The sequence below is a fragment of the Anser anser genome (assembly GCF_964211835.1).
Source record: "Anser anser genome assembly, chromosome: 3".
Lineage (NCBI taxonomy): Eukaryota > Metazoa > Chordata > Aves > Anseriformes > Anatidae > Anser > Anser anser.
In genome coordinates this window covers 93,428,759-93,440,937 of record NC_139722.1, presented here as the reverse complement: position 1 = coordinate 93,440,937, position 12,179 = coordinate 93,428,759, and the positions used below count along the sequence as shown (strand labels likewise).

The following is a 12,179-nucleotide window of genomic DNA, read 5'->3' as shown; positions in this document are numbered from 1 at the left end:
GGACGGTGATCGCGAGTCCACACGCGTCTCGCCACAGGAGGGGAGCGATAGCTATCTTTGGGGGGTAGCAGCCTCCGTCACTTGCCTTTTGGTGCGGGGAGATACTGCTCGCCTTTGAAGGATGTATCAGGGCAGATACGCGCTTTCAAAATGCCTGTGCTCACAGATAAAGGGAGAAGGGAGCAGCTTGCTTAACGCTGGATGTTTTCAGTCCTGAATGTCTGTCGGTTTGTGAAGCCAAAGATCTCGCTCCTTGCTCCTCAGGCTTAACTTCTGCAGGAGCAGGACTAACCTTCTTATCTAAGGAAGAGGCTGTGTTCAGACTAACTGGAAACATTAGAAATGAGGTTGTGCTTGTGGTGTCAAAGACTATTAGAGCATTTTTTGTGAACTGCATTCTGCAGCTGACAAAGTAGGCGACATTTGTAAACCTCTTCGTATGTATCATGCAGAGAAATACTTGTGACTTTGTTTAGATACTCCTCGTGTGTATTGCAGTGGAGAGAGAGTTGATGATAAATATGTATATATATGTATATTTTATATATATATTTTTAAATTTTCATATTATAATTTTAAATTTCTTTATGAAACTTGCCTGTAGGCTGTAGTCCATCCCCAAAGAAAGCCAAACTTGTGATGCCACTGCAGAGTACGCCATGTCTCATGCAGTGTTATAACTTGTATGCTGTAATTAGTGATCTGTGCACATGAAGGAATGCTGTAGGTGTGTAACGACAATTTTCTTGTATGCCATAAAATCCAGTCTCCTTAAGACCTCAGGAGTTTTGGAACAACTTCTCCTACTTTCTGAAGGAGTAACGCAGAGTACTTAGCCCCATAGAGGACAGGTCTTAATAGCGACAATTAGTACATTTGTGTGTCTAAGTATGCTTGAAAAGCTTAAATGGATGTGGTTTGAAAAAGTGAAGTGAAGGAACTGTAAAATTAACAGTGAAAACCAGTGCATGCTATGGTGAGGAAGTCTAGTCTTAGCTATACTACAAAAAATAGAGATCTGAAAAGCTCTCTGGTTGTCAGATCTGCCAAATCAAGCAGAAGTGAATAGTAAACATTACTGTTGCTTGTGGTGCATTGGTTTTTGTTTGTGTTTTTAAAAGCATTAAGGAATCATGCAGGAGGTCTGGAATCAAGTTATGAAAATGCACCTTTTGAAATGTCAGCAAAAAAGTCCCAGAAAAACAATGACATCTTACAAATTTTGTACACTTAAGTTTCTCTAAACAGCAAAAATAAGGAAATTTCTGTTTCCTTTAATAAGGAAATTTCTGTTTCCTTTAATGAGGGACATTGTTGAAACAAAGGCAAAGAAAAGCGTAGTGCTCTGCACTGTGAGTGTTGCAGAGGACAAGAGGTACGCTTTCCTTTTCCTGATCCTAGTGCTCATTGAGGCTTGGCCTTTCTGCAGAGCCCTCTTCCCCAGCATGGGTCTCTCCTGATGCGGCTGCTGTACGGTGCATGGTGCATGGCAGGGCTGGCAGGACAGTAGCATAAGCAGTTTCAGCTGTGAGTGCCAGGCTGGCCTACCACTGCGTGTAATTTGAAAGGTTTTTGCTGAGGATTAGCTATATGCTAGTCATCAAAAGCATCTGTAGCCACTAGAGGTTTGACTGAACCAAACATCTTGGGGACAGTATTCCATCCCCACAATGGACAGGTGGAGGTTTTGAGGAAGCACTACTCTGCTTTCTGTGCCAGTTTTTGGGTGTCCACTGATTGAAACGGTCAGATGGGAGGATGCTGGGCTAGATCTACCCCTCACCTGCCCCCCCAGGGCTATTCCTCTGCATTCCTCTACAGATGAGGATACCCCAGGAGGGCAGAAAGGATTGAAGAAGCAGGGATACAAATCACCTAAACAGGCAAAAGAGCTTTACTTTCACTCTATCTAAATTCTCTGCAAAAATCTCTCCTGCTGATTTCAGCGGCCGTATACGTTTTTTAAGCAGACATTCTCATCACTGTGTGTCTGTTATTAATATGTGTGTAATCAACTTTCAATCTGATGATTAATAAGGGCTGTTATGAAGTAAGTATGTTTGTTGCTTCTGCTTTGCTTTATTTTGCAGGAAAATAAACATTTGCTACTAGCAACCATAATTATTCCTTAGCAGTTATTGCTCCTTTTCTCCAAATGGTATGTTGTTTTCTTTTTCCTCAGCAAAGCGCATTTTACATACCCTTAGCACAACTTTAGCCTTGGTCTAACGCTGGGGGATTACTTAGATAAGATACTAGCCATGGCTAGCATAATCTCCTGATAAACTGGAGCATCATTAGGGTGCAGAGTTATAGCCTTGGAAGGCAGAGAAATAGCATTTGAAACTCTTCTTTAAGGTTTGAATAAGAGTCATGAGCAAACAGATTTTTGCAAGGATTATGGGGATCCTGTTGTTAACTTTTGCAATAATCATTAAACTCTTCTTGTTGCTTAAAAGTTGGTGCTCTCAGTTGTTTGTTACTGTTAAATGAATGAAGTGAATTACTTGGTAATAAATTACAGCATATGGAAATAGTAGCATAGTCTGTTTCAAGCAGAATTTGAATACTGGAAACAGGTAAAATGAAAGGTGAAGGTTAATGACTTAATAACAAGGTCCCTGGGACTGTGCCTTATATATGGAAGGCAGTAATTTGCATTTGCTTCCTGTAGGATGACTTCAATGAGGAACAGAGGGCGTTTAGCATGTGCAAATGCAGAGTCTATTTTATGCATCTGTTGTACCTGGAAAGTGTAAAACCTGTGATGGAGACTTGTAAGATGTTGCACAGACAGGCTTGAGAGCGCTGCTGTAGGCAGGGAGCGGTGAGGAGAGGAAATGGTAATGAGCACTGCAGAAAGCTTGGGGGGCATCAGGGTAGCTAATGTGGGGTTCTGTTTGAGAGAGGGATGTTTATATGCTAGATAGAATTGCATATGCAGCAAATAGCCTGAAATATATTTTGTGGTTACCACTACTTATATACAAAGCAAAACCATAATTACAATGCTGTTCTTGTTTTTGGAACATCATCATGTGCCAAACAAGTTCTGGATATTTGTAGGGCACAATAATGTCAAAGATCGACTGAGTGTGAAGAGGATTGGTTTACAGGTACCTGCCATATTCACAAAAACAACAAAAGCTAAATTCTCATTCACATCGTGTTGTGAAGATGTTAACCTTCAAGTGTTTGTCTACAGCTTCTGCAGCACCTGCTCACGCAGCCCGCGTGTCCCAGCAAAAGCAGCGGGCGGTGGATGGCTGGAGAAGGAGCAGCTGGAGCAGTCCTTTGACTCTTACCCGGTGATGGTTTGGGCTGTGTCATATGTGCAACAGCATCGTTAAGGTCCCTTTGTTCTTCTCCAGTGCTGTACGAACAGCTTGGGGCAGAAAATTCTCCTTAAACTGAGTTTGTTGATGACGACAACGTCTTTTGAAACACTGCAGTTTTTCTTTCCTGCTGTGATCATTCTGGTAGCTTCTTTTGGAACAATCCCCAGTGTATATTGGCTCTTACATTTCTTGAAGTGTTTTAGAAAGTTCAAGGAAAAAAAAATGGCTTTATTGGTTGATTGGAAAGAGTTTTAGAATGAGCAGTCCTAACTGCAGTTGGAATGACAATTTCCTAGACAGTTTAGCGTACTTATTCAACAGCCCTCCCTGTCCTACCAATGTCCGTCCTTGCTGTTGGTTTTAAGATAAATGATAGATCTGGAATAGCACGCAGGTCAGAAGCCTGGCATAAGAGCCAAAGATTTCATCTTTGGCAGTGTCCAAGCTCCCCCAGACCACATGTCTCCAGGATTTCTCCAGGTTAGCCATAGGGTATGATCCTACTCCTTCGGTCCAGCTTGGAGAGCTCATTGTCACAAATTATTCATTGGACTTCTAATGAAAACAAGAAAATCTGAGCACTCCCAAGTATCTTTGTAATGCTTAATAATTGATCACTAATGGTTTTAATACATTAGAAAGAAATACACTGCTTATGATGAAACTTGTGTTACCGTCATCCTCTCATAGTGTGTTTTAAAGAGCATAAGAAGCACTAACTTTTTACAAGGATGAGTAACAAAGCAAAATGAAAATGTGGAGGATCTCGTGCCTTTGACTGCCTTTATTTATGCCCTGTTCAATACTAATGGGACTGTATGGGATGTAAATGGCCACAGCACTTGGGCTGTTATATGTAAACTAAATATGGGGAATTCTTAGTGTTTGTTATGCACAGTGAACCTCTGGGAAAGCTTCAACCTTTGACCTCTGTAGTGGGTTATGACAGGGAAGAATCGTAAGAGCTGGATTTAGACCCATCTGTGGAAAGCTGGTTAAAAATATTCAACTAACATGTTCTTCCTCCTCCCCCTGCTCAGTAAAGGTCCTCTTAAAACACATGCTCTGTGACTTCATTTTTATCATTGCTTTGGGAGCCCTGTACCCAAGCCTGCTTGTAAGGAAATGATTAAATTATATTCATGTTTGCGCTTTGAAACTGCCTTGGTGGAAGTCCAAGAAGTTTTCTTATTTTTTTTTTTTTTACTCTTCCAAATTTCCATGCTCTTTAATATTAATCTATTTTCATCAGGGTGCCTTGCCCCAGCAGTAAAATTTGTTTGTAATTGGTCATGTAATGATTGCTGAAGGGATGTAAAAAATAAACTAAATTTATCTCAGACTAAAAAATGTATTCTAGGAAAAATAAAGTTTTTATTAGAAAATGAAATGGAGTTTGACAAGTATCAGTGGGTAATTTGTCACACAACTGAATAGTCATTAAAGAAATTATGGTAGCAGAATTCTAATTTTGCTTTTACAATATAGAATATTATTTTCTTTGAAATACTTTGTCACTAGCTTTTAATTTTGCATTATATGTTAATAAGTGTTTACGTTTGGATTGTGGTGGCAATTTCAAAGTGAACAAACCGTAATGACATCTATTGCCTTTGAGAATCTTTTTACATGGTTTGTATGTCACAAGTTAAAACTATCCCAAATATCTAGAATTAAGAACTTATTATTATTCTTTTCTTGAAATATTAGCCTAGGTGGTCTTCAACAAAAGTCAAAACATCTGGCTGCAAGTTCACAGACTTGAGAAATTCTGTTTTGCTAATGAGGCTTTTTTGTCAGGTTAAGGTGAAAGGATATTTCATGGAAGAAAATAATTGACTTTATTGCTTAGGAGAATGGCTATTACTAATGAAATATTAGTTGCATTTTTAGAGGTGTTGATAATATTTTGTTGGTTTTCTTGCAAAACTGTTTGCAATCAAAGCCATTATACTATCACTTAAATGGAAAGGCCAACGTTTGCCCAGAACAGCTGTGAACTTACATTAGCTTCTATAAATAACTTTATTATTTTAGATGAAAGTTATAAAGCAATCTGTCTACCTCTGTTGTGGTAAATAGAATAGCTTAAAACATGCCTAAAAAAAAAGAGGATAAAGAACAGCATTGGAACAACATAACATCCTTCAAGGGTTCTGTATGCATATATAATAATTTAATCAAACACAACTCTGTGGTTTTGTGGTCTTGAGAAAACTGGAAGGAAGGAAAGTGCTATTTCACTGTTCAGCTGTCTGAGATGCAGTAATGTCCTTGTTTAAGACATTGATTCTCCCTGTTTTCATTTAGATGTATTTGGAAGCAGAACAGAGAAAAATGTGAGAATGTGCTATGCCATTTTCTCTAAAATACGAAAGGTTCTATTCACTGTGTGGAGAAAATAAAATCATTAGCATGCACTCTGTTCTCCTTTAGAAACATGTATTTGTTAGGTACAGAAGTTTCATTACCATGCATGCTGAAAACATGGTCTAAGAGCTTTAATTTACCTTCATCTGTCAATGTTAATGGACAGAGCAAGTGCTGGAGCTGCTGTAAAACAAATCTGTTTTCCTTTTGTCTGCTGTGCTAGATAATGAAATAAAAGCTAAATTATCACTGATAAAAGTAATTTGCAGAAAAGCAATGATAAAAATATAACAACAGAGCTTGCCATTAGCAGTTTAAATGGATAATGTTTGCTAGTGCTTCTAACCTACTTTTGTCCTCTGTTTTTTGTTGTCTTCTCCTCCTTCCCATGCTGGCAAGGGCCTTTAAAATTATGGGTATACTAAATCCCAGCAAGGGCATCTTTGGGTGGGGGGGGGTGTAACTATTAAATATAATAATACTGTGTGTGTGCATATATATATATATATATATACACAAACATATAATCTTTTTCTTTACAACAATATTGCCAAGTCCAAACATGTTTATAGTGCTTTGAAGTGCTGTATCAGTATAATTTTATCCACCCTAACTTTAGGAATGTATCTGCTAATGATGAATACTGAAAAAGTGGTTTATCTCATTGCAGCGCTGGTATCTCTTGTAAACTTATCCTGAATTATGTGAGGCTGTGAATTATGAACTAAGGTTGTGAACGCCTTAGGTCTTAGAGCCATGTGTAGGTAAGGCTCATACTTCCCTTTTCTGTCTGTCTGATGTTTTTTGTTGTTGTTGTTTTTAAATTTTTTGACTCTAAGATAGAAATAAGTTTGAAGCCATGTCCCAGTCACTCACATAACTCAGAAATGGGAAGGCAGGTGCACAGACTGCTGAGCCTGGTGGTTTTGTCTGTATTTTGTGATTCCAATGTGCGAGTTTAAAGAAACATAAATATTCACGTATTCTTAAATCTTATAATTTACTTTTAAACCAGCCTTATCTCAGTTGAAGTTGAGTCATTTTTTTAAATGGTTGGAATTCAAACTACTTTTATGACGGAAAGCCAGTGTCCAGGGTAAAATATTAGCCACGGAATTTTTAGAAGAGGATCGATTTCTTGAGGACATGCTGATTGTTACATTTGTAGTCTGTCGAAGTATTTATTTAAAGACATTCAGTTATGCATGGCTACATAGGGAACAACTGCTAAACTCTAATTGCAGTACCTAAAAGTATTCTGTGTTTGCGGCCTGGATACTGCTGTACAGTGCTTGCCAGTTTGAAAATGTCAAGGACAGTTACACTGTCACATTCCTGAATGGCTTGCCTCTGACCATCCTTCAAAAAACCTGCCCTTTCTCCAGTGCTCCTTCTGCAGCTACTGCTGCCAATTGCTATTTTGCTCTATCGCTGCACTGCCTGCAGTCCTTGGGAAGCCAGGGGCCTTGCTCAGCTGGGGCCTTGCTGGGCCAGGCAGTCTGTGAAAGCATAGGAACTCACTTTACCTGCCCCAAAAAATAAGACAAGGGCACCTTGGAAGTTAGGGAAACTCTTACCATCTGTGTGTCTGTGCAGGGTATCGGCTGCAGCACACAGTTCTGCTGCTGCTGGTCAGACAACTTCTCATAGGTGCAGGCTTGTATGAGGTACAAAGCTACTATTCTAATGTTTTCCTGTGCAAGAATGTCCGGATTTCCATGAGTAACGTAGGAGAAAATATCACACGTAAGAACTTCTTTATGAAGTACTTTTATCTGACAAATATGGGTCTGTGTTATTCTAAACTGCTTTACTATTTATTGTGGCTGAATACTACTGTTATAATGTTATACTTCTTCCAGCTTTGCTTCTATATTATGCCTGTTTTGTGTTTTTCTTGTATTCCCTCTGCAGCTTCAAAGTGTTTAGGAAAAAAAAAAAAAGTGTTCTGTTAAAATATGTTCATATGTCAGTATAGATCATTAGGTTCTTATTTTGTAATACAGTTCGGATAGATGAACGCCAGCTGTATTTCACGTAGTGGCCTTCAGAGATGCTTTTGTGGCATAATAATTAGATATCAATGTAATAGAATAATCACAATACCAGAATGGAAGAAAACCTAAATCTTACTTTACTGATATGAAACAAAATTATGAAGATTTTGTTCAACCTGAAACCATGATGGCAGAGGTCTGCTTGCCAGTAGCAGTTCTTCTGTTCCGAATAGCTGGCTGTTAACAGGCAGGCAGGATGTGAGGCACAAGCTGATGCTTTTCGCAGTGTGTTAAACACAACTTCAGTGAAGTAAAACTTTGAGTAACATCAAAGCTATATCACCATAGCTGGATAGCAAAGCAGTCTAACACATGGGCACTATGTTCAAGTGCTGGCTAACAAACACATCAGAGAACAAAATGGAGCAGCAAAATTGATGTTCGTTTAGAAACAAAGGCCTGAAGGTGAACGAACTCCAGTGCACAAGCAGAAACAGGACTAGCTCCACTGTTGGTCTTATCTACGTACGTATTTGTCGTCTTGTAGTTATGAATGGTTGTTGGACAAAGCTATGTCACTGCAGAAAATAGTCCCCTATTCCCTCATGACATAAGAAAACAGGGGAGAATAGACCACAAAAGCACTGAAAACAGCAGCATTGAAACAGGGAGAGCTTTAGGAAAATGGTCTCTGCTGAAAAGTCAGTGTAAAATGCATGGGGAGATGCACACTACTGCAGAACTGAGTCCTGAGACTGGCTGGTCTCAGCCTAAACTCTTGCACGTCCCATTCCTCTTTGGGAGGAGGTTGCAAAGTGCTCAGCACCTCCAGGCCTGCTGAGTTGTGTTACAGTTATGCTAGAAAATTTGCTATTTTAAGGGAATTTAGGTGAGCAGCCAGACCAGAGGGTAAAGCATGCAAGACCAGAGCTGTTTGGACTGACAGAAGTTTGTTCAGGCCAGAGGTAGGAAAAACAGTGTCAAAGGCTTTCCAGTAAATGAAATTGTCGCTACTGGAAGGGAGAGTTGTCCTTAGGAGAGCATGTAGCTTTCTGAGCAGGGCAGAGTGGTCTCGAAGGTGCAAGTGCTAGCATGAGGCTTACTGAGCAGTCTTGGGAGATTTGTATGGGTGAGGAAAGAGCAACTTGGTGGGCAGCAGCATAGGGAGGAGGGAAATACTTGTGTGAATAGAAAATAGATCCTGATTTAAAGTTGTGTCTGCATGGCTGTAGTCTTATATGTTTATGTGAAGGTACTACTGAATAGAGGGTATATTTTTATCATTTCTAAAAGTTTTTATCCAGTAACTTTTCTTCTTGTGGGGATGAGATGTGGCTCCTTCTTTAGACCATTTCTGATTTACTAAGTCTTGATACATCAGGCTGATGAAGCTACTGGGCCGACTGGACCCTTTTGATCTTAGAAGTGCTAACAGAATTTATCTTTGTCCTTCTGACTGTTCTCAAAACCTGGTTAATTAAGGTGATCACTGCTTGCATAACTGGGACTTAACAGAGTCCAGATGTTCCTGTATTTCAGCCACACTTGCACCTTTCACGCTGTGTGAAGCAAGACACTTAGGGTGAAAAGTTCTTCCACTTCTCTCTCTATCTAATTCTAGGTCTGCACTTAAAAATATTTTCCATGCCCTTGAAGTCTTTCTGCACCCATGGGATTTTTTTTGGTTGTCTCCTTTCCCCTTCCTCTCCCTAAGTCTGCTGACGGCACTCCCAAATCTTTCTCCCATTTTCTGAATTGTGTTATCTACTTCCGCCAGAGATGGTTTGATAAAAATCTGGTTTCCAGTTCTCTCCATGCTTCAGGCCTCTTTATGGTAGAAAACATTTAATGAAACTCTGTTAGTGACCCTTCATGCTTTACTTAGAGAGGTATTGATTTCAAATACTCCTCAATACTTTTATATATTAATATAAATATATAGTGAATTTGTCAGTGATTTTTTTTTATATAAGCTTTTTTTCCCCTATAATAATATATTTTTGAGGCACTGAAAATACTGTACCATAAGTTAGCTAAACATTCATTCTTTCTTGGACTATAAAATAGCATGAAATTTTCATTGCTTTTTGTAATGGACTTGTAGAAATAGTTATTTTTTCCATGCAGACCTCTTGTGTTGTTTGAAGTTCCCCCCAGTTTGTTGTTTCTATCTACTTTATTTTCTAAATCTTTATGCTTCTCTCTTGGCAGCCAAGTAACAGAATCAATGCAGAAACTTGGATGGTCCTGGCCATGCCGAACAGTGACTGTCTTCTTCTAGCAGCTGCTCTGATATAAGGAGCGTGACATGTCAGAGGCAAAGCTGAAAGCAAAGTATTTTGTGTTTATTGGCATTGGCACAAGACAAGAAAACAGAAAACAAAACCTATTTTGAAGAGGTGTGTTCTAGCCTCTTACCGATGGATAACTCCACTCCCCGTTAACGTAGTGAGGTGAGACTAGGTCCCAGGGACAGGTGTGATCCCCCGCAGGGGCACTTGCGGAGGGGAAACTTTGCCTTTGCAGCACTGCAGGCTAGTTCTTCGTCCTGGACTCTGCTGGGTCCCTGCTGTGTCCTCTTGCCTCGTAACACCGCAAATACCATCGCTTGGATGGAATTTATGATTATTTTTTTTTATTATTTATTTTTTTGCTGATCCCTACCATGTTTAGGTTCCTTGTTTGTTTTGGGGATAAGCGTGAATACTGGAAGTGTGCTCTGGATTGGAGTCCGATGGGGCAGGCTTGCAACATCCTGAACCACATGTCGAGGGTGATTTTCCCAGTTGTTTTGTTGCTGTTTTGTTTTTAATGCTAAAATGGGGTGGTGCAGTGCTTAATATTTCAAGATGATGATTTAAGTAGCAGTAGATCCCAAAATACATGAGAAAGACATGTTTGGAGGCTGGCTGTGCAGAGTTGTCCTGAGTCAACCCTAAACCAGAGAGTATGCTCCTTGGCAATTCAGTTCTTCCCATGCAAGCACAGGGGAGATGTCATAAGGCAGCAGCAGGCTTACTGGCACTACCTCTATCTACCCATAGATTTTTACAGTCACAAGTTGTCTGTAGAAACGTTCATGACACGCAAAGTTGTGTGATGGTGAGTACTAGTGAACGGTGTAATTCCAAAAGCACCTAAATAAAAATTTGCTGTGGTGGGTACATATGTAATGCAGGAGGAGCATTCACCATGGTAGGTGCAAATGCTATTTTCTGGGAGTTGTGGGCTGTTTATTTTTTTTCTCTCCTCAAATCCTGCAGCTTATCTTGCTTGTTTCCCTGTCTTTCCTCTCCCTTCTGGCCAGACTCCAGTTTGTAATTCTGCATTCTTTACTGCCTGAAGTTTTCTCATTTTGAATGTTTGTTTTGAATTTGCACAGTGTTTTTGCACAGAACATATCAGTGATGCAAGACCTGCTAGTTAGAAGATTTTTTTGAGAATATAAAACAGAGGCTGAAAGTCAAGTGGTATCGGGCTGGCACGCCTATATGCCCTAAATAACTTCAGACCTATAAAAATAGGCAGTGAGAATTAATTCTTATGCAGGAAAAATAAAATCTGTGCAAATATTTTGACAGTGAAGGTGACTGACCAGTAGAACAACATACTAAATGTTAGAGTGGGTTGGTTCTCCAGCCCTGAAAGTTGCTTAAATTGACTGGGTTGTTCTTTTAAAGAAATGCTCAGGTTCAAATTGTATTAATTCAAGTGAATCCTGTAACCTCTGATGTACAAGTTAGGCAAGTTGTTGGCATTCATCCTCTCTGGACTGGTGAGGTTTGGCACTGTCATTCATCCTTCTCCCAGAGCTGTTAGTAAGCCAGAGCTTTGGGGAAACATGTCTTCATGCAGGATTTTAATAAAACACGCTATAATCATAATGAATAAAATCCCTGCATCTGCACAGGTGTGGGCCTGCGCCCTACCTCCACTCTGATTTGAAGCTTTATTGAAAATACAGTAGATAAGTGGACTTTCCTGTTTCTTGTCACACTGTGGACAAACTGTAGTCACTGTGCTTTCCAACACAGCTTTTTCCAATTTTTGTAAGATAAGGCTAAACAACCTCTTCTCAGCTATGATAAGCATTTATTGGTAGATAATAAAGCTTTATTTAGTACTGTTCATAAAAATCACCTATTTGATCCTTAGGTGGTGATCTGAGATATTGGACCCTCTAAGGTGAAGAAGTTGTTATTGAAATGCTCAACCAATGTGGGTTTATGCTGTTAATGACTTGTTCTTCTACAGTCCTTGGAGATTTATTCCAAATGTTTTCAAGTTTTCTTTGAGAGACTATAGTGGGAAGGTCAGCAGAAATTGGTGGCAGTCCATTACATGTATGAAGGAATGATAATAAGAACTAGAGGAATTTTTGATGTTGGTGGTTGTTGTGTACAATGGTGACTAACATGAAAAAAAAATGGGAGTAAAACGATGTACATAATCTGTGTTTCTCTATGGTTTGTTA

General features: G+C 39.5%; 1 protein-coding gene across 3 annotated transcripts in view; it reads left to right on the top strand.

Moving 5' to 3' along the window:
- The window catches only part of EPAS1 (endothelial PAS domain protein 1), a 129,344-nt gene that overhangs the window by 67,225 nt on the left and 49,940 nt on the right, over positions 1–12,179 (top strand). The window contains exon 1 of one of the 3 annotated variants that reach the window (XM_083832112.1): positions 6,384–6,472. The exons of the other annotated variants lie outside the window; for them this stretch is intronic. Within the exon in view, the coding sequence (XP_083688238.1) occupies positions 6,465–6,472 (8 nt within the window). The 5' untranslated portion in view covers positions 6,384–6,464. Of the gene's footprint in view, positions 1–6,383; positions 6,473–12,179 lie in introns of those variants that run through there. 3 annotated transcript variants of the gene reach the window in all.